This window comes from Scylla paramamosain, chromosome 21, assembly GCF_035594125.1.
Source record: "Scylla paramamosain isolate STU-SP2022 chromosome 21, ASM3559412v1, whole genome shotgun sequence".
NCBI classification, from domain to species: domain Eukaryota; kingdom Metazoa; phylum Arthropoda; class Malacostraca; order Decapoda; family Portunidae; genus Scylla; species Scylla paramamosain.
In genome coordinates, this window is record NC_087171.1 from 9,986,515 (window position 1) to 10,009,766 (window position 23,252).

Below are 23,252 nucleotides of genomic sequence, written 5' to 3' on the forward strand. Positions count from 1 at the left end.
GAGGGTAAACAATTGGTCTCGATCTTGGTCTTGGTGGTACAGATGACTCGACATCGCTGCTAAGCCTTTAGAACAGCAACTCCTTTAAAAGAAAGAAAAAAAAATGAAAACAAGTAGTATCCTCCACAGTAGTATTTCCTATATTTAGCACACACCATATTCTTCCCGGGAACTTTCTCACAACCTCAATCATCCTCTTATTAATTCATTCATTCTACACAGTCCCAGCAGCTACACTATATCCACTCACGTCCTGCTTTCTCCTCTCTTTTCAATTATACTTCAGTTCACTCAATACTACTTCCATAATCTCTCTCCTGCCTCTGGCGTACTTACCGCATTCCAGCATCACATGTTCCATTATCCCGCATCACACATCCGGCACACTTTGCTTATTACACTAGCTACCGCCTTCAATGTACGAGTGGTAATGAAATATGCTAACAAGCCAGTCAGCCATTTCAATTTGCAGTTTCACCAACCCAACGAGTATCTAGTGCTCCTATATATTCTTTTGATAATAAACTGAAGAAGGAAAATGGAGAGCGAGGAAGAGGGAAACAGAGAAAGGATAGATGGCATATACAGATGATGATGAAGGGGAACTGATGAGCAGGGTTGAGGAGGGGTGAGAGGAAATGAGGAATGAATAAGATGGGATAAGTGCGACAATCAAGCAGCAAGAAAAAGACCAATTATCTCATTATTTCCCTATAGTTTTAAATGAGTTGATTGCTTGGTGCCAGCTTGATACACTTGCATAGAATGTCAAGTGCCACGCTGCCTTGCTAAGAGCACACCATGAAACCTATCAACGACTAACGATACATATTAAAAAGATTCATGGCGGTACCTTAGGCTGTTCTTCATGTTGGATCCCGTCTACTTGAATATCCAAGGTAGTCCCAGCAATTTTCTACGGCGCTTAAAAATCACGCCAGGAGATAATTATTGATAGTGAAGGTAACGGTTAATCAACACTCCTCTCTAACAGCTATCACCTCCGCACTGCCTCCACCGGGTCATCGCCTCTAACCTGCGTGAGTAAGAATCGTATTCGAACTAATGATCCGAGTAGGCTTCAAGACTACATAGTTCCAATGAGCCTTTTACTTTCACTACAAAAATCTTCGTTTAACATAAGTAAAAGAACATATGAGTAATATCTATAAACAAAAAGGCCATGAAGTAAGGGTTAAACAATAAAAAGAAAAGATATTTGAATATATAGGGGTTGAGAAGATAGTTTGTTAAAATTGACAGCTTATGTAAAAGAGGATGAGTCCAATTTTGACACGAAACTGAAAAAAAAAAAAAAAAGGTAAAGATGCAAAAGTCAATACATGTGGATAGTGTAAGCAAGTACGTAAAAGGCAGACATAGTAGGCGAAGGAAAGGACAACACAGTCTTTGAAAAGGCATCTGAGGATCGTATGACTAGTGTGAAATGTGTATAGATAATAAAGGGTGATAACGACACACACACAAACACACACATATCGTCTTCACTGCCCATAACTTACCGTATACTGCTGTTGCTTTTGATATTTTCTACCGCTGTTTACTGGAAATATCTGAAATTTGTAACCATATATTTCTTGACCACCTTTCTTGCTGGTTTGATCTTTACTATCCATTCATACACCATTAAACCAAATGCTTCGATCTTAGTGGTTACAAATGTAAAAGTGTGAACACTTATCTTCACGTCTGGTCCTTGAACACACCTGCCAGCACGCCATTGTAACATTTCAGGCAACCATTACATGCAAGAATATGCCAAGTTTGTGATTCTTTCTGCAAACTTGAGTGTCAGTCAATAGGTGTTTTATGATCAAGATTGATATGGATTACAATGCTAATGAAAGTGCGGTCATAAGTTGTTCAAAAGAGTTCCTCTCTATGAATACCAAATTATTTTGCTTGTAAGACGTATCAATGAATATATAGAAAAAAAGGGGGATCAGTGCTATTATTTTTTATGTAAGAGGGGCAAAGGCTAAGGGCAACAAAAACGTAAAAAAAAAGCCCCACTTGAGTGCCAGTCCCCAAATTAAAGTCAAAAGGATTATCGAAACACGGAGTGTCTTGAAACCTCCCTCTTGAAAGAGTTTACGTCATAGGAAGGAGAAAATACAGAAGCAGGCAGGAGGTTCCAGACTTTACCAGAAAAGAGAATGAATGATTGAGAATACTGGTTAACTCTTGCATTAGAAAGATGGGCTTAATAGGGATGAGAGAAAATAGAAAGTCCTGTGCAGCAAGGCCGCACGAGAAGGGGAGGCATGCAGCTAGCAAATTTAGAAGAGCAGCCATTGTAAAAATAGCTGTATAAGGAAGCAAGAGATGCAACATTGTGACAATAAGAGGCTGAAGACAGTCATTAAGAAGAGAGGTGTTGATAAGACAAAATGCTTTTGATTCTACTCTGTCTAGAAATGTGGCATGAGTGGAATCCCCTCATACATGTGAAGCATACTCCATACATGGACAGATAAAGCCCCTGAACAGAGTTAGCAGCTGAAGGGGAGGGTGGTGAGAAAAAAACTCAGAACACCAAGCTTCATTGAAGCTGTTTTAGTTAGGGATGAGATGTGAAGTTTCCAGTTTAGATTATAAGTAAAGGGCAAGCCAAGGATGTTCTGTGTAAAAGAAGGGGGCAGTTGAGTTTCATTGAAGAAGAGGGATGGTTATCTGGAGGGTTCTATCAAATTGACAGGAGGAACTGACTTTTTGAAACTGAACAATATTAAGTTTACTTTGCCCCAATCAGAAATTTTAGAGATCAGAGGCCAGGTGTTCCGTGGCTTCCTTGCGTGAGTTGTTTAATTCCTGAACAGTTGGATATCTATGAAGAGATGTGGAAAGTTCAGGGTGGTATCATCAGTATAGCAGTGGATAGGTCAAGAAGTTTGGCTTAGAAGATCATTAATGAACATTAGGAAGAGTGGGTGACAGAACACAACCCTGAAGAACACTGTTAATAGACTTAGGGGAAGAACAGTGACCATCTACCACAGCAGCAATAGGACAGTCAAAAAGGATAAATAGTGCCTCATCACCTTAAAGGTGTATTGCTGCTGGAACAGAACTTTGGCTGAGGTATAAAAAGTAAACTTTACAAATAATAATAAATAAAAGAAACAATAAATAAACAAATAGATAAATAATCAGTGAAAAATATGCTTGAAACTCGGTAACACTCATCACAACAGCAATATATAAAACCAAACCTTCTTTTCTTGTGAAAAAAGTCAATTTAATTTACATGGCTGCATATTATTTTCTTTGTGATGATGACAAATAATACATACTGCACTGAAAATTACATTTAGAAAGTTTTGGCTTTTGTTCATACTACTTATAAATGCTGGCATCACTCCAGCTCTTCCTTGACAACTCTTCATCTTCATTCCCAGAACCACCAGAGAGAGCTGATATACCTAACTCACTATTTAATAAAGAGAGGAACTCTGCAGGAACGTAACTGTCAGGAGACCATTTGGGTTTAAGTCCAGCAGTAATTGCTAGCCAGCCAAACCCATAAGGATCCCTGTCACTGGTTGGATGGGTGTGTCTGCTCTTTTCTACATTCTTGCAATATAATTTTCATGCCACAAAGTGAATTTTTTTCAGAGAGAGATGAATTAAGTTTTACCAAAATTTTGAGTTCCAGTAAAAACCTAATTGTTCATCCCTCTTGCCTTGTGAAAAGATGACTTCCTTTCGTATTAAGTGTACAAATTACATTTTGAGGTGTAGGTAGTAGGCACTATGTATCCAGGGGGATCAAACCTGTGTTCAAAACTAGGAATATACCCTCTGGGTTGCTGGTCTGTACAATGCAATGAAAGAAATACACTGTTCAGGTCTGTTGTCTTCTTTACTATATATTTTGGCACCCAAAGTACATTAAATTAATTATATAATGCTGAGAATACAGGTAAGGATATAATTTTCTAAAAACATTTTGAAAAAAATATACTTTTTAGTATAGAGGTATAACATGTGAATAACATTTCACAATTACCATGACAATAACATGAGGCAAACTGCAAAGCTTTTACCAGTATGAGATAAATACTCTTCAGCTATAAAATGTAACACAGGCCATTGCTGCTCAGTGAGCGTAGGATTGCATGTCAGGAATGTTTTTGTTTCAAATGGAAAACTGCTTGCATGACTATGTTCAATAAACTCTACTGTAAATTATGATGCATTGCTTGCCCTGTAAACAATTTCCATGACCAGCATGCTATAATTTCTTTGGTGCCTTAAACTAAAATTACTTTTATCCTATTCATAGTTTACTCTACAATATACAAAAGCTGCCCAACTACTTTATTTTCAATTAGCCATCATATACGACTAAATGATATGCAAGTGCATCAATATAGAATCACTTGTTACATACTGAGACCATTATTTTCTATCACACACACACACACACACACACACACACACACACACACACACACACACACACACACACACACACACACACACACACACACACACACACTAAAGTTCCTGCATTCACAAACTCAGTACTTGCAAATTCATGTGCATGTGAACTGATACAGATATACATATTTCTATTTTCCATCAAAACATGAAATATATTTTCATCTTTCATATTTGAATTTTGCATGTGAGTTATTCTGCTGCCACCTGTCAGGTACCTTGGCTGGTGCACTCAGATGAAACCACATTAGAGGTGGTATTACACAGGATATGTTTTCTTGTCAAAGAGTTTTCTTTACGCAAACTGGCAACACTGTGAATCTAGTACTTGTCTATTGCATACATCATTTTCTAACCAAAATACAATCCACTAATTGCTATCATATATAGTTACACATATTCAGTATAGTGCATGCACTATTCACAGATTTCTGTTAAACATGGGGTGTCATTTAATTAAATGGTTGCAAATGCAGGGACTTTGGTGCGTAAGAAACAGTGACATTGTCTATTACAAGGATTTACTATTAATGTTATGACTTCTGATGTGATAAAATAAAGTTAGGAAGTCATGAAAATATATCAAACAACTTTAAATGTTGAGCTCTTGACACAATAGTTCCTCTCATTGCTTCAGCTTTGAACAAAATTGTTTCCATAAGAAATAAGACACGGACACTGGATCTATTTCCTCCAAAATTATTCAGGTTTTTCACACAAGGCAGAGAGGATGAATGACTTGTAGCCACATACAGTAACTGACCACTTTAAAGAAAACTAGCAAAAAATATGATGGTTTTCACTACAGAAAGTCCATCTGAAGGACTTTAGCCAGGGATAGTCAGCTAACAGCTTGTGCTGGATTGTTAGTAAGACAGCAATAACTCAACATCATCAGTAGAGCACCAATGATTGTCACACCAGCTATCACCTCAAACTTATGGTCTTCATCCAGATCTATCAAGAGCTGGACCTATTGTTTTATTCTGAGGATAGCATCACTCTCAACAGATCCTGCATCTGTCCCAATAGTTCATCAAGCAAGGAATATAAAAAGGATACACAACATCCACAGTTCAAACAATGGACTACTACATCATGTCAGTAATTCCTACAAATAGATTCACCTCTACATGAGGTTAAGCTCAATACCAGTAATCATTCACTCAACATAATCCCTAATATTCTCTAAGAAGTAAATCAGCTACACATTCAACTGCATCACATGCTGAGACACTAAAATAAGATAGTTAACATGAATCCCAGACATGACACAGCTCTTGTGAGAGATCAAAGAAGTTCAGAATGAGATAGCTTAAGTAAGGACACAATACAGATGACTTACTCCTGCCAGTGTAAAAAACCATCCCACATTAAAATCTGTATGTTGCATAACCAATTGTTAATTTAATTTAATAAACTATTTACTTTATGGAAATTGCATTTTTTGTTGAACATCTTTAAAATCTTATTTCATTACAAAAGAGAAAGATTCCTGTGGAGCACAATGAAAATAATTTTTGTGATCTGGATAAAGTGCTACTTCTACTTAGCACCTTAATGAAAGCAATAGTTTTACATAATCAAAAATAAAATATGTAAAACATAATAATGACCAATTAAATTCACTATCAACTATCTAACATTGTTTCCTACTAATACAAACTGTAATCGGTATTCAAGTTAAATAAAGATGGTTAAATAGACCGGACCTTCTTACAACTTGCTAGCAATGGACAATTCCATATTCAAGCAATATTTGTTTACAAAAAAATATGTAGGAGCTTCCATAGCTTTTTTCTTTTTCATGGTAACATTTAATATAGTATTTAATCAAATATAGCAAATTCCTAATACCTCAGCCTTCTGGCATAACAGCTACAACACTGAGCTTATATTCACAAGGTATGGAGTCCCTGGCCAGATGGAGACATATTCATGTTATAGCTTCTATTAATGAGCAGACTCAGCAGAGAGCAGGTCAGACAAGATGCCCTACCAATCTTATTGTGTGTGTGTGTGTGTGTGTGTGTGTGTGTGTGTGTGTGTGTGTGTGTGTGTGTGTGTGTGTGTGTGTGTGTGTGTGTGTGTGTGTGTGTGTGTGTGTCAGTGAGCTCTGATTCCAAAACCCAGAATTGGTGCACACCTCACTACAATATGTACAACTACAATAATAATAGTAATAATAATAATAATAATAATAATAATAATAATAATAATAATAATAATAATAATAATAAAACAATATGTATAATCATTTGAATATTAATAAAGGAAAGAATTAAAAGAAAATGATTTGATAACTTGTCCTTCCCACCTGTCTGCTTTTCTCTTAGGTATTCTATTTATCCATTCTGACTCTTGAGTTCAATGAGAAAGTCAATACAAGACAGAAGGATCAGGTAATTCAGTTTATATGACTAACAATGTCAAGACTAAGTTCACACATTAATACTTGAAAAAAATAATACTACAGTGAAAAGAAAATTATGAGTCAAGTTTAAAAAAACAAACAATACATAAATAATGATCTCAGTTAATTAGCTACTAGTTGTGACCCTATATAAATATTCTGAGATATTATACAATATCATACTAACTAACTTTTTTTCCAGCCATAGATATGATGACCAAATTAACCACATCCATCTCATTATACCACAGACTTTTCTTATGTTCCTTTCTTGAAACACTCATCTCATGTGGGCAATACACTGGGCAGAATCAATAGGAAAATATGAAATCTTATGATACGTTGGGTAATGAGGCATTGCCCTTCAGCTGGCAATGTAAAACTACATAAAATTATAAATGGAATGCATGTTTAAACATATGCTGCCTTTGGTGTAAAAAATATGATTATATATATATATATCTAACCACATATATCATGTTGTGTTTATGTGTTAGACTAAATTGGAGGGGAAAAAAAAATTATATATGTGTAGAGGGGGATTGTGACAAAACTACATACTTCAGTTCAATAAATGTGCCTCTTTCCCTAACTATTTCTACATGGGACAGTTGGCCATCACAGTAAGTGGGCAACTACAGAAAAGACCAAATTGGAATCTAGGCCCCAAAATACACCTTCCAACACATCTTCCTATGAGTTATGCTGTCACTAATTAAGTAGAAAACTGCTCTAAATTGCATCAGCTGGACTCTGGAATTCAGCAAGAGCCTTCAGAGCAGATACAGGCTTCTTCTGGCTGCCTTTCCTAACCTTTGCTCGCACCTCTTCGGCCTTCTCGCGCCTCACCAAAGGCTTCTTCTCTGGAGCCTTCATCTTCCACACAACAATTGGTGACTGCAAAAATTAGGATAAAAATTAGTTACAGATAGCTGAAATTCATAACATAACTTAATTTTCTATAGAGTAACTTAGGAAGACACATAATTTAATTTTCATATCAATATGAAAAAGAGAGGAAATGTGAACATTTACTTTTGAGGATTCAAAGTTCAATCTCTTTCATATAAGTTCAGCTTTTCATCAATCTGAAATTTCTTGACCTCTTCCCAAAACTTGAAGAAACTAGGATAAATTACTTATAATCACATTCAAATAATACAGTGCAATAGAAAACTGTGTTTACACCAACCACTTGAGGGGCTACTTTCATACTGAATGTGATTCAAAGAAGAAAGTCAAAGAATCTGGTAAATCCAATTTAAATGGATATAAAGAGATACCATGTTTGTATATAAAAACACTCTTCATTCCACACTGCAGATCATGTGATCTAACGTAAAACAATAAGAAGAGTACAAGGCATAACTGTCCTTAACTTAGGAGGTAAAGCAATAACCTGTAAATAAAAATCAACCCTACTTCACTGCATAGCTTCCACCAATGTTTATCAATATTTTTAAAATATATATTAATTTTCATCACTGGACCAATCTGAGAATAGTGTTTTCATTTATAATTTCTATTTTGAACAGGAAAATCTGGAGAGTATCCTGGTGGATGATATGTTATGTCACAGAGTATTTCTCAATGTACTCTTAAAACTTTCTGAACATGTCATGCAGAATTAAATTTCTGGTACTAAGATGCTTACACTCCACAAATGAAAGTTTTAAAAGCAAAGCCTTTGGCTCTCAACTCTAAGGGCAGGGATTGTATTCCACATCCTCCCTTAGTGCACTAACTTACACCAGGGCTCTCCTAAGCTTTTCTTTTCTTTCATTCTTTTTTTTTTCCCATCATGTCTACATCCTACTACTTTAATTAGTCAAAATTCCACAATGGTGAGTGATTAGCAACTAACATCTGGACACTAGGTAACAAAGCTCATTGCTTCAACTGACTTTTCAATACTGTGTTGGGTGCGCTGTTTGCTTGGCCAGTAACTTTGAGAGGTGGCATTGTGCTTAGGATTCTGGGAAATTGTACATGCAATACAAACAAGATTCTATTTTTCAGAATGAGATAAAAACCTGGAAATTTAAAAACATGAAAATGTAGTCCTGAAGACTAAAAAAATCAAATTTAATGACTTGCTATCATTTAGATAATATTTCCAAACTAATCTAAATTTTCTTCTATGTTGACATTGATGAATCATTCCAATCAACTCTTGATACTGAGATATTTTTGTCTATAGTGCAGCAAGCATTTTTTTTTAACTCTCTCCAGTATATAATTAGCTACCAATGTCTTGAAAGGAACACTACAGGTGTATAGGTTAAGTTTCTCTTCACAACCCTCCATTTCCTTGATATTTATGCTTATGATAAATAAAGGCCTCTAGAGGTATGCCACAGCACTTATTTACTATAAAGAAGAATGAGGAGGTGAGCACAATGAACTTGTCCACAACTTAATCATCTCTCATTTCTAGCTAGATGTACTAACCACTTCACCACAGAAATGTTTGAAAGAAAATCATTTGGTAATTATTGACTGATGAACTACAATTAATTCACAAAACATTGTATTGGAAGTTGAGATGGGACTAATGCAACTTTTCTCATCTGATTGAAAATTCTACTCCTCAGGCACCTAGATTCCTTGGATATCTATTCAAATAAGCAAAATTGATCCCTTAAAATCTAAAAGTAACTAATACCTTTTATACTGAATGAAACATGACTGCACAAACCCATTTCTGCTTCATTGTAACCATGATATGTCAGTATCATTATACTTCCAATCAGCCATTATCACTGCCCATTACTACTTTGTTATTTGAAATAAATGTGAACAAAACTAAAAATAAAATATAAATAAAATAAATATAAGTTTTAGCCAGTTAAAGTGCAAATAAATTCACTTAAAGCACAACATAACAATACACACAATCCAGAAAATATATAAAACCATGCAAGTCTCCAAAGCAGCACCTAACCAACTAAGGAGAGCACTGGTAGGGCAGTTGGCAGAGTAACATAAGGCATGAATGGTGACAAAGTGGTCACTACACTCTGGGGAACAGTGGGTCCTCAAGGCAAGGTAACAAGCACATTAGTAGCCTACCTGTCCCTGTGATACTACAGGCTTTGGGGGAATATGGGGAACCTTCCCCCCTGGTTTCTGTAAACCCCCACCTGTGCTCACTTCCTGTACCAACAAATGATATTCTTTATCTACAGTATTCAAAGAAAAGTACATAAACACATTTATATCTGGCACACTGTATATCTGTGGATCTTGTCAGATATCATATGTGCATACTTGCAACTTCAGTTACAGGCATATAATACTATGCTACATTTATGCATATGTGTGATACTAGATATCTCATTACTTCAGACAGTCCATTTTATATATTTAAGTGTTCTGAGCATCAATGAAATCAGAGCTGCAGAGACATTTTGTTGTAACTTTTTCCACAAGACATGATAATTTTATAAATCAAACAGGAAAATTTTTGGCCATACTGTACTACAATATTCACAATATAAATCAATGTTATAACTTCAAACTGAAGTTTTTATGTGTGCATGATGGTATATTTGTCTGTATAGTTTTTGTAAAGTAATGATATCAAGCATTATGACATGACATCACCACCTGTGTGAATGATTTCACTGCAGGTTAAAGGTATCTCTAACACAGACAAGAGGAAAATATTGTTAAGGAAGGCCTTTGTTCTGCACTGGAATCACACAGACTGATGGTGATAATGATGATGATGTCATGATGATTATAAAATGATAACCCAGCGATACTTCATTTACATATATATATATATATATATATATATATATATATATATATATATATATATATATATATATATATATATATATATATATATATATATATACATATACATATACATATATATATATATATATATATATATATATATATATATATATATATATTTTTTTTTTTTTTTTTTTTTTTTCTTTTTTAATAAAAAGGAGCTACAATAAATTTTTCCATATAATCTTTATCTTAAAATTTTCAACTGAAAAATGCACATTTAGGTAAATGTCTGGAGGATAACTTGATCCTCAAACATGAAGCATGGTACAGGTTCTCACTCTCACCATGTCATGTTTATCATGTTCAACCCAAGATGCTTAATGCACACTATGTAATTAGAATAATTGGATGAGTTCATTGTATTGGTTATCATCTAAGTTATTTTGGAAATCAGATCAATAAACTGTAGAACAGTAAACAAAATACAAACTTCCATATTTACAAGCAATCTATTCTGTGCTATCTGTTCTTGAGCATGTTATTTGGGCACAGACCTATGATATTTATTACTATAGGTATTCAAGAAGCACAAACTGACACTAAAAAGCACCTAAATTAGGATTACACAATAACAAATGTAATATAAACACCATTCTGGCTTCAAGCATGCAAGTGTCTGGCAATGTTTGGGCTAAAAGTCTTTCCTATGGTTCCTCCACATGGAAAGTTTTCAGAAATGCCATTTGTTACTTAGTACACAATCATATGCTAGCAGCAAAATAAAATACATGAAATGACTAGCTGATATTAGTTTAGTAATTATTGCTGGAAATGAGTGATGGTGGCTAAAATATCATGTCTGATGTAAGTGACAATATTATCATGGGTATCATCTCATTCCTCTACACAGGATACTCAGTTGTCATTGAAAAAAATAAAATAAATAAAATAAATAAATAAAAAATATATAAATAAAATACAGGAACATAATCTGTATTGAACTCCTACACTGTCTTCAGGAGGATGGACCAGTTAATGGGTAAAAAAAAAATAAATAAATAAATAATTAGTGAGATGCACTTAATAAGTTTCATTCAAGTATTCATATGTGATGTAGTTATTACTTTTCTCAACTGAAATCTTAAGGTGTCTCCATGATATATTTGTTAATTGTATATCCTTTTTTAATATTCTTTAATCTACCTAGATATCTCATGTTGATCCATACTGGAACTCCCTTCAAAGATACAATTACAGGCAGAAAAAAAGTAATCTGAAAATAATATGAAATATCAATACTAACAATTCACAGTAAGATACTGATCCAGTATCTTGTTTTTAGTGTTGCATTTCACATAAAAGATCAACAAGCATCACATATATTAGGACTCTGGAGGTCACAATGCATTCTAGCTCCACAAAACACAAAAACCACACTGCATAATAAGTATGTATAAATATGCAAGAGATGTCCAAGAAGAAGAAGAAGAAAAAGGAAAAGAAAAGAAAAGAAGAAGGAGAGAGAGAGAGAGAGAGAGAGAGAGAGAGAGAGAGAGAGAGAGAGAGAGAGAGAGAGAGAGAGAGAGAGAGAGAGAGAGAGAGAGAGAGAGAGAGAGAGAGAAACAACCAACTACCACACCAAGTATATGACACACTGCCATTATTACTGGTTGGTCTTTCAAACCAGTGTAGTGACCTGTATTTCATTTATGTTTTTAATATAACTCTTGCAATATCTTTATATCTGTGGTGAAGTTTTATCCACAACCAAGTAGTAAATGTTACAAATTAACCAAGTACTTGCTTTCATTATGTCTGCAACCCTTCAAATACTGCATTAGTCTTGATCAGAGAGCCTTTACATATGCACACAGACACACACACACACACACACACACACACAAGAATAAATATAATCAAGTATAATGATGGTGAGAAAAAGATATAGGAAAAAGACATACCGACACAAATGAACATATACAGGATGAAATGGACCAATGAATATAAGACAGCATGCTCTTGAAATTACAATTTTCTTTTCTTATGTCATTATACACACAAATATTATTAAGATAGTGACTCTTGAGTGCTTTTTTTTTCATGTGGTGACCAAATTACTGCTGCATATTTTAATCTTGGACGTATCATTGTGGCGATTATTCTCCTCATCATTTCTACATCCAGAGAAGCAAAGGCAACTCTTATATTTCTTAGTAGGCTGAGAGTTTCACTTGTTATCTTGTTAATATGTTTTCTGGTGATAAATTCTCTAAGAAAATCACTCCCAGATCTTTCTCTTGTCTTATTTACTGTTTCATTCCCCATCTTAAAGTTATAGCTACACCTTCTATTACTTTTTCCAAATTCCACCTTTTTACACTTACCAGAGTTAAATTCCATTTGGCATCTGTTGCTCCACTCCCATGCATTGTCTATATCTCTTTGTAATTCTTCACAATCTTCCATTCCCTTCACTCTTCTCATAAGTTTTGCGTCGTCAGCAAAACGACTCACATAGGTGGATACATTCTCCACCATATCATTTATATACACCGCAAACATTACTGGTGCTAACACTGACCCTTGGGGGACCCCACTTAATACTGGGCTCCACATTGATGTCTGGTCCCTAATTAGTTTGCATCTCTCTGTTTTTAAGGAAATCATCCATCCATTTCAGCATTTTTCCATTTACACCACCTGTCTTTTCCAGCTTCCACAGCAGTCTATTATGTGACACTTTATCAAAAGCTTTTCTTAAATCTAGATAAATACAGTCTGACCAACCATCTCTCTCCTGTATGATATCAATCACTCTTGAATAATAACATAACAAATTAGTGACACAAGATCTCCCTTTTCTAAAGCCAAATTGACAAGTGAGAATGTCCTTATCTTCCAAAAACTTGGTCCATTTGTTCTTTGTTATCCTTTCACATATTTTTGCAACCATACTCGTCAGCAAAACTGGTCTATAATTTAGTGGGTCTTGTGTGTCTCCTCCTTTAAATATGGGTACGATGTTTGCCCTTTTCCAATCCTGTTGAACTATTCCTATATTAATAGAGGTACATATGATGGTATATAATCTACCATTAAGCTGGTTACTGCATTTTTTTATTACCCATCCCAACACTCCAATGCTCCTGTGGCCCTTCTCACATCTAACATTTTGATGATTTTATCAATTTCCTCTTTTGTTACTTGAAATTCCACTATTTCTTTCATTTTCAGGTGTGCACAATAGCCTTATAGATTCCTTTTCCTTTGTAAAAACTTCCTTAAAGCTCTTACTCATCACTTCTGCCATCTCTTTCAGATCTTCATTAACCACTGCATCTACCATTAGCTTTCCTATACTCCCTTTGCTTTTCAGTTTACCATTCACATATCTATAGAAGAGTTTGGGCTCATGTTTATACCTGTCCATTATATCTTTTTCAAACTGTCTTTGTTCATCCCTCAGGATCTTCATGTAATCATTTCTTGCTTGTTTGTAATTATTCCATAGGTTAATTCTTTTACTTTTCCTCCATTTTTTCCATGTATCCTCTTTCATCCTTCTTGCTGCTTTGCATCTTTTATTAAACCAATCTTTTTTACCAGTTATTACTGTCTGCTTTTTAGACACAAACTTTTTCACCTTCTTTATATATTTTAAGAATTTAATCCCATTTTTCTTGGATCCCTGTAGCCTTATGGAACCTATGCCATCTCTCCTCTTGAAAAAAACTTCATGTTATCAAAGTCTGCTTTACAGCAGTTTAATCTCCCAGCATGGTGTTCTTCATTCCTTTGATTCTCTACTTCCTCATTTATATTGAATTCTATGGTAGTGTGGTCACTTTTGGCTAACGGACACCCTATGTGAACATTCTCAATTCCTTCTTGTTCCTTACTAAGTAACAGATCTAGTCTTGATGTTTCTCCATCTTTTCAAAATCTTGTATCACCATTTATCCATTGAGTTAATATATTATCCATTGCCAGCTGTAATAATTTATTTCTCCAAGATGATTCTGTTCCCTCCGTGTACCACTGTTCCCAACACACCTCCTTACAGTTAAAGTCTTCCATCATGATCAATTTGTCACCACTTAGCACTTTCTCTATCCAGTTCACTGTGTCTTTTATCATTATTTTATATTCTTCGTTTGACCAAGTATTGGTTTTTGATGGTATGTACATCACTATGTATTGCCTCTTTTTGCCTTGTGTATTTTCTACTCCAATTTTTATTGCCTCTGCTAATCCATTGCCATATTCTATTTCAACCACCTTTAAGCTTTTCTTAACTAGAAACATCACTCCTCCTCCTTTCTTATATGTTCTACTTCTTTTCCATAAATTGTATTGATTTTGCCCAATGTTCTTTACCTCTAACTCATCATATAATTTTATTTCTGAGGCCCATTATATCTGGACTTTTCTCATTTGAATAAACATTTAATTCCCTTAATCCCAAGATGAGTCCATTAATGTTACTGTAAGCTACCTACAAAATGCCCTTTTTTCTCCTTAGCTTGTTTCTCTGTTCTCCCTCCTGTTCATGTACCACCTCCTCACTTTCATGTCCAACACCCTCCAATAGAATATCTCCTGCTCTTCCGATCTCTCCTCGTTTTTTGCCTTTACTTCCTCCCTCATTTTAATTAGCTCTTTTCTTTCCTTTTCATTTAAGTCTCTTCTCAGCCATATGTTTTTTGTTACCTCATCTTTAGCTAATCTCCAGGCCCCTGCCAGAGCCTCCTCAGCTTCCTTCTGTGATTTGAATTTTATTCATATGGGTCTGTGCCCTTCACAGTGAATTTCCCAACTCTGTGGTATTCTTCCACTTCATCCACCAGATATCTTCCCTCTTCTTGTACCTTTCCTAACACTTTGTTTACTATCTCTTTCACTCTTTCTCACTTACTGCTTTGTTGATTTCCTTAATTTCTTTAACCCCAAAGACAATTATACATTTCTTTTTGTCAACTGTCTCTTTTACAAGAGATTCATTTGTCTTGATAACATTTACCACCTTTTACCACCTCATTTAATTGTTCTTCTATTATTTTCTCAAAGTTTAATGCCTCTCCCTGTATGATCTCTTGCTCACTCATTTGTTTCTCCAACTTATCTACTTTTCTCTCAAACTTTACCTTATCTCTTTCTTGGAGTTTTTCCATGCATCTTGCCTTTCAATTAATTGCACAACAGTTTTGGCACTTCCTTCCACTTTCTTACTGCATTCCTTAATTTCGATCTCCAGAGTGTTGCACTGATTTCTTAGCTCAATGTTTTCGGCTCTCAATCCCTTCAATTCTTTAATTTGGCTTACCTGGGTCTCTTCCATAGCTCTGAATCTCTCCATCAGTTTTTCCATGTCACTTTCCATGGCCAACACTCTCTGCCATAGTTTAGTGCTAGCCTCATTGTCACCAGCGCAAAACCCCGAGAAATTGTTTTCTCCTGCCGCTGACTTGTCGCTCAGCGTAAACATACCACTTTGGTTCGGCTCTATTTTTTCTCTTCTAATTTCCTTTCAACTCTACTTTTAGAATCACCTCTACCTTTTTCCTATTTCATTATGGAGACGGAAATAGTACTGCTCCAAGCTCCCTACACCACAACTGGCTTATCTTGGTGATCACAGAGCTGCTACTCGTGCATCCTCCCAGCTTGGCTGCTCGTGTGTGTGTGTGTGTGTGTGTGTGTGTGTGTGTGTGTGTGTGTGTGTGTGTGTGTGTGTGTGTGTGTGTGTGTGTGTGTGTGTGTGTGTGTGTGTGTATTTTACTTAGTTGTAGTAAATCATTTTTAGTCAAGTTCATGATGTCCTCTATCCTTATCTACTTTTACTCAATTTGAGGTCTCCTAATAAAATTATTGTGTTGGACCTGGTGACAATTTCATTCCAACTCTGTATTCTCTCCAATTTCTCTTCCATGTTTTTTTTGCATGTTACAAAATCACTGCAGCATATTCAAGCCTTGACACTATCATTTATTATTATTATTATTATTATTCTTTATTCTTACTCAATATATTTAAAGACCACTTGCAAGTTTATCAGCAATCTGCATGTTCTTTCAGGGGTGGCATTTGTATAATTGTCAAATTAGTGTGTGTGTGTGTGTGTGTGTGTGTGTGTGTGTGTGTGTGTGTGTGTGTGTGTGTGTGTGTGTGTGTGTGTGTGTGTGTGTGTGTGTGTGTGTGTGTGTGTGTGTGTGTGTGTGTGTGTGTGTGTGTGTGTGTGTGTGTGTGTGTGTGTGTGGGGGGCTCTGGCAAAAAAGAGTACCAGTTCTTAAAGAATAGATCATGCAAAATTGGAGAAATATCTTGAGGCCTCCCTCTTCAAAGTGTTCAAGTCATATGTATGGGAAAATAAACAAGCAGGCAGGGAGTTCCAGAATTTATCAGCAAAAGGGATGAAAGACTGAGATTACTGCATTAAGAAGGACAGAATAATCATGAAAGTAAGTAGAAAGTCTCATGCAGTGAGGCTGCAGGAGAAGGGCAAGCATGAAATAAGCAAGACCACAAGAGCAATTAGTGTGAAAGTAACAAAAGAAGGTAGCAAGAGATACAACACTGTAGCAAAAGAGAGAGGCTGAAGAGGAGTTGAAAAGACAAAATGCTTTTGATTTCATCCAGTCCAGAAGAGCAGTGTGAGTGGAATCCCTTCTATATGTGAAGTGTACTCCATATACATGGATGGTTAAGTCCCCTATACAGATTTAGCAGCTGGGGGGATGAGAAAAACTAGTGGAGATGACTTAGAACACCTAACTCTATAGAAATTGTTTTAGCATGTGATGAGATGTGGTCTCCAGCTTAGGCTATTAGTAAAAAACAGACCGAGGATGTTCAAAGTAGATGAGAAGGCGTTTAAAGTATCTTTAAAAAAGGGAAGGTGCATGCACATCCACATGTGTGTGTGTGTGTGTGTGTGTGTGTGTGTGTGTGTGTGTGTGTGTTCTGTGTGTGTGTGTGTGTGTGTGTGTGTGTGTGTGTGTGTGTGTGTGTGTGTGTGTGTGTGTGTGTGTGTGTGTGTGTGTGTGTGTGTGTGTGTGTGTGTGTGTGTGTGTGTGTGTGTGTGTGTGATACTTTAACCCCTAAAGAACTGGCAGTGGTAGTGATTTTTGTCCTGCCAGGTCTAGCCCTCAAACACTAAATGTCAAACATAGCCTGTACATTTTAAACTTAGCCTGCAAAGGAAGAGCGAATTAAATATATGTTGTACTCATTATCAAGTTCTCCTCTTTCTAACGATGCCATCCAGAAGTCTATACATGCAATGTTTATGAAGAAACAGTGAGTTGAAAAGGAGAGACTTTTGAAGGGAGCAAGTCACCTGTCTGCCATGTGTCTGTTTTGCCTGACTGGATATGGCTAGTGCCTAAAGAAAATGAAAGCTCTTAGCTCTCTTCACACACCCTAAACAATTTCATCAAGTTCCTGCCCTATTACACTCTCACTAAAACATGAAGCAAGTGGTTGAATGCAAGTAGTTAATACGCATGGTGTTGAGGTACGAGGGTGGGAGGGAGTGGGCAGGGAATCACTCTCACTGCATTTGGTTGTGGTAAGAGTGGGGCAAAGGTTGAGAGATTAGCCTAATTAGCCCGCAGACAGTATTGCCAATTAGTGAACTATAGAAACTGACAAAAAGTTGCTAAATTTAGGGTAAAAATTACAAAGCCATTATAATCGCCTTTGGTCCTCATCTGGTAAAGCAGCTATAGCCGACTCTTGTCCTTTAGAAGTTAATGAAAATATCCAGGAATTATTTTCCCTTGCCTTGTCTCTTACATGCAAAGGAACATTTAAGTAGATGGAACAAAACAAAGACTATGAAATACAGTAATTGAACATAATAAGATTACTTCTTGTTTTGTGAGAGTAATGTTCTTAGGGAGTTTTAGTTGTAGCCCTAAGCTCTTTACACACACACACACACACACACACACACACACACACACACACACACACACACATCATATATATATATATATATATATATATATATATATATATATATATATATATATATATATATATATATATATATATATATATATATATATATATATATATATATATATATATATATATATATATATATATATATCAAGACTAGGTGATATTTCAAGCAGTTTCAAAACACCAAAATCATGAGAATAAAACTTCATGTCAATATTAGTTATTTAAATATTTGCACTACCTGAGGTCTTCATGCACCCTTTGCTTTACCTTTCGTCCTGCCATGAAGGATGGCGTGAAGAATAAATCTCTTACAATCAAGAGTTACTGGAACAAAAATGGAACCAGTATTTGATGGAACTTTTAAAATACTGCAAGAATATGCTCTTTTGATGGTTATATAAACCGCTTTTCTTTTCAAAGTAATCAGTACCATGTATTCTTCCTAAAAATTAAATGTTTCATTCATTGCATACAACAGTGACAAACTGCCATTCCAAAGCTCATAAGAGTAAAACAATTCTTGTCAGCAAATTTTAAGGCAAAAGTCAAAGTAATTTCCTTTATAAGTGACCATAAAATTCAACACTGAAGACTGAATAATTTCACTACAAATTCATTTCATCACAACACTGCAGCCTCAACAGACATAAGCATGTGCATGAAAGCAAAAATAGTGTTCCATGCATACCCTCAAACACAAAACCTATTACATGCCTGTACCTCCATACCATATGATGAATTTCTGCTGATTATCTACCAAAATTGAAAAAAAATTATTAAAAGTTCACTGGAAATATTTGTCACTTAGTTCTTGGCATAAACTAGCATTGCAACAGCTATTACTATTTATTGTGAATTAAATAGCCTATATCTAGCATTGGCTCATTTTGATCTGTTCATACACAGGTTAGTTTATTTCCCGTGACATGCAGAAAGAAAACTAAACATCCCTATACTCAAATGTGTATTTTGCAACATGGCACTAATATCACAGTGGTTCCTCCATGAGTATGGTGAAGTACAATCAAAGACTACATGAATAAGCTTTTACTTACTGCTGATCTGACTCCAGGCTGCTATAGGAACATAAAAATATGTAATCATGAGACAAATGTAGTGGGCATAAGTACACTTTGCAAAGATGTATTCTGTCCCATGAAAAAAAATATTCTATGTTATCAGCAGGACTACTACACTTAACACTGTGATGCACTTAATAGTCACAAATCCTCTGTTTATTTCAAGAGTATGTCCACTAGAGACCTGGAGTTTAAGACCATTTCATCAAATGATATCATAGTTGCAATTGTGAATAGTTCATATACCATATCAAATAAGTATGTAAATTATTATATAATAATGATAACACATGCATTTAATTAGTCTTCTGACACCCTGCCATTAATAAAGCACACATTTAGAAACCTTACCAACCACAATATAAAGCTCTCCCCACCACCTTTCAAGCATTCTACAGCACATCCATCCAGACCTGCAGCTTTCACTGCCTAGCATACTTCTTCTCCCTTGATTAGTACAGTGTTTAACTCTTCTAATGCAATGACTTTACTTCTTTCACCAATTGCATCAATCACTGCTACATTGTCCTCTATATTTAACAATCTCTCACAATATTCTGCCCATCTTTTGCAGACTGCATTCTTCTCACTCAGCATTGTCCCATCACCTGCTTTCACAGTCTATTAATTCCTAAATGTTCCTTTCCTTGTCCTCTTTACTTTTTTTCAAGAACATATTCATGTTCACCTGGTTCAGTTCAACAATTTCCCAAAATCTAAAAGGCAATAAAAATCCCTACCAATGATTTCACAAACTATTTTATACATGGGAAGTTACACAAAAAAATTAATAAAATCAACAAAGGTAATATTATTTGAGGAAACAACTTATGAGAAAATATTGAAATACCAATGAAAAACTGGAAAGCACCTATCCTAGAAAGAGCAACTTCTCATTAAATATGCCATCAAATAACAATAAAACACTGTGCACAGAGGCATGAGTAGGAGAGTGAAAAATCTGAGCAAAAGTCAAGATACTTACAGGGATGGTGCCTTGCCGTGGGTATTTGGTGGATGCAACATAGGAGCACTTCACAGTTAAGACCACAGCATTCATTAAGTTCTTGGCAGCTTGAATCAGTGATGTAGCAGAGTCAAGCTGGTATGATACAAAAGTTATTAAAGCACAATTACCCATTACTTCATAAATAGATAAATGATTGAAATATGGGATATTTGAAGCAATTACTGTATTAGAACTGAATATAACATACTAAGCCAAATGTCAGAAATGAAACTGACAGTAGGAAGTTGAGTTAATTATAAATCTATATATCTTTTTTACAGGTGAAGGACACTGGCCAGGAGCACAAAATATGTTAAAAAAAAAAAAAAAAAAAAAAAAAAAAAAAAAAAAAAAAACTTGATTGCTTCTTAGAAAAAAAAAATCATGAGATTAACAACTTAAAAACTTCATCCAGAGATTTTCTGAAGCTCTTCTCTTAAAATAGAAATGGGGAAAAAACAGTAAGGGAAAAAACAGGGAGACAATAAGTTTCATTAAGTTTCAGTTTGCCACTGAAATTTGACATAATATTGTGAATTTTTTTCAAGTTGTGGGTGGATGAAATTTAACATCATAACAGGGTGTGTCTAAAAACAATTTTATCTAAAAATCTAGAACATATTAAGCTGATGAAATACTCATTAAAAGTACTGACAAGCAAGTAAGGATGAGATAAACGAGTTAGCATCATGACAGCCCAACCACAGGAGAGAAAGAAAAAAGGAAAACTGTTCACTACTAATAGTATGGAAGACAATGAGGTGTACGTGAAAGAGGAAATAAGCGGCGTGTTTTAGCATCATTGCCCACCTCAGTATTTAACAATCTAAAAACATTCTACCCATCTTTTAGAAACTGCATCCTTCTCACTCAGCACTAACCCATCACCTGCTTTTACACTAACTTCATTCCCAAATATTTTTTTCCTTGTCCTCTTTACTTCTTTCCAGAACATTTTCTAGTTCACCTGGCAGATCTCTGTCAAATTACTATCCAATGTCTCATCAGCCCTCATCTTTGCTTGGTTCCTCTTCTCTCCTTATTTTTACAAAATTTGCCATAGATAAATAAACAACTGCTTACCCCAGACACAATCAGTTCACCAGATATATTCTGGACATCAGCTTTGACCTTGGAGGTGATATTCAGCTGGTGGCAATACAAGGCAATGCGGTCCAGGTAAGCCAACATGTCATCTTTGGTCCTGGACTCTGGACACTGGTCAGCAATTTGCCTAGAGAGCTTGTCTAGCTTAGTTCCAGCCTCGGAGATCTTCTTGGCAGCATTGATAACATCCATGGTGGTTTTGAGAGGGCCTCGACCTCTGTAGAATAAAAGCTATGCTTGATTAATCCCAGAATTAAAATAAACACTAGCACACTTAACCAGCCAGTCTTGCATGTTAACAACTGCAAGTATTATGATAATAAATTCTAGTCTTCAACTAAAGTTTTATTCTTCTACTGATATATGATTGCATATTCTTACTTTATTTTCACCTTGAAAAGCATAATACACAGTTGAGAAAAACACCCAGCATAATATACTAAAATATGCAAGGTATGGCTGAGCACCTGTTGATAGAAATGTATCCTAGTGCCTGAACAAAGCTGAACTAGGATAAGGGTTTTAGTGGATGCGTAATACATAACTGGAATCTTACCACTGCTGTTCAGTATTTATTTACTGATCTATCTAAATAGCAGTCTGGTGGCAAAATAGTTGATGCACTAGTCTCATGACCAGGTTTGATTCCCTGGCCCTGGCCAGATGTACACAACTTGGATGGATTTTTTTCTTTCTTACAAAATGAAAAAAAAAAAACAGGTTTATACTTAGGTCAGGAAACTATGATCTGAAGTAAGAACAACAGGCCAACAATCCTATCTTTCTGTGTGTGTGTGCATATTAGAGAGAGAGAGAGAGAGAGAGAGAGAGAGAGAGAGAGAGAGAGAGAGAGAGAGAGAGAGAGAGAGAGAGAGAGAGAGAGAGAGAGAGAGAGAGAGAGAGAGAGAGAGAGAGAGAGAGAGAGAGAGAGAGAGAGAGAGAGAGAGAGAGAGAGAGAGAGAGAGAGAGAGAGAGAGATCTGAATAAACAGATAATGATTTACCTAAAGATATAAATAAATAAAAGAATAATGTGCTCACCTTGTGAAGTCTGTCATCTCCATCATGATCATACACATGTGCTTGGCCAAAACAATAATGTCATTTCCAGTGTCGTCCCACTTGGCAACTTCTTGGTCAAATTTAACCTTCTCCAGACGGAAGTTTTCAACCTAAAACAAAAGAAATAAGTATCTCAATGCCACATACTTATGTCATGTACCTCCCTCAACTTCCAACTTCCAATACAGTCTATTATGTTCTCTCTTCTATCTACGTAGTTCACTTTCAGAACTTGTGTCACAACTAACTCTTCTTGACCCTGTCCTCACACTTACTCATGCATACTCTTAACTTTCAATCTCAACCCTAATCCAACAATCTTCCAATTATTCTTAAGGAAACAAGCACATAATTCACAATCATTCCAACTAACCTAAAAATTAAAAACAATCACAAACCAA

General features: G+C 35.5%; 1 protein-coding gene across 9 annotated transcripts in view; it reads right to left on the minus strand.

Annotated features, from left to right (window-relative positions):
- Window positions 1–3,864: 3,864 nt before the first annotated feature.
- LOC135110981 (catenin alpha-like) overlaps window positions 3,865–23,252 on the minus strand; it is a 43,653-nt gene continuing 24,265 nt past the window's right edge. For 5 of the 9 annotated variants that reach the window (XM_064023769.1, XM_064023766.1, XM_064023768.1 and 2 more), the window contains 6 exons: window positions 22,831–22,961; window positions 21,767–22,007; window positions 20,660–20,776; window positions 19,651–19,671; window positions 9,950–10,033; window positions 3,865–7,774 (listed from right to left, as the gene is read on the minus strand). In XM_064023769.1, the coding sequence (XP_063879839.1) occupies window positions 7,610–7,774; window positions 9,950–10,033; window positions 19,651–19,671; window positions 20,660–20,776; window positions 21,767–22,007; window positions 22,831–22,961 (759 nt within the window). In that variant the 3' untranslated portion in view covers window positions 3,865–7,609. The remainder of the gene's footprint in view (window positions 7,775–9,949; window positions 10,034–19,650; window positions 19,672–20,659; window positions 20,777–21,766; window positions 22,008–22,830; window positions 22,962–23,252) is intronic. The other 4 variants (XM_064023774.1, XM_064023775.1, XM_064023772.1 and 1 more) reach the window with 3 other exon arrangements.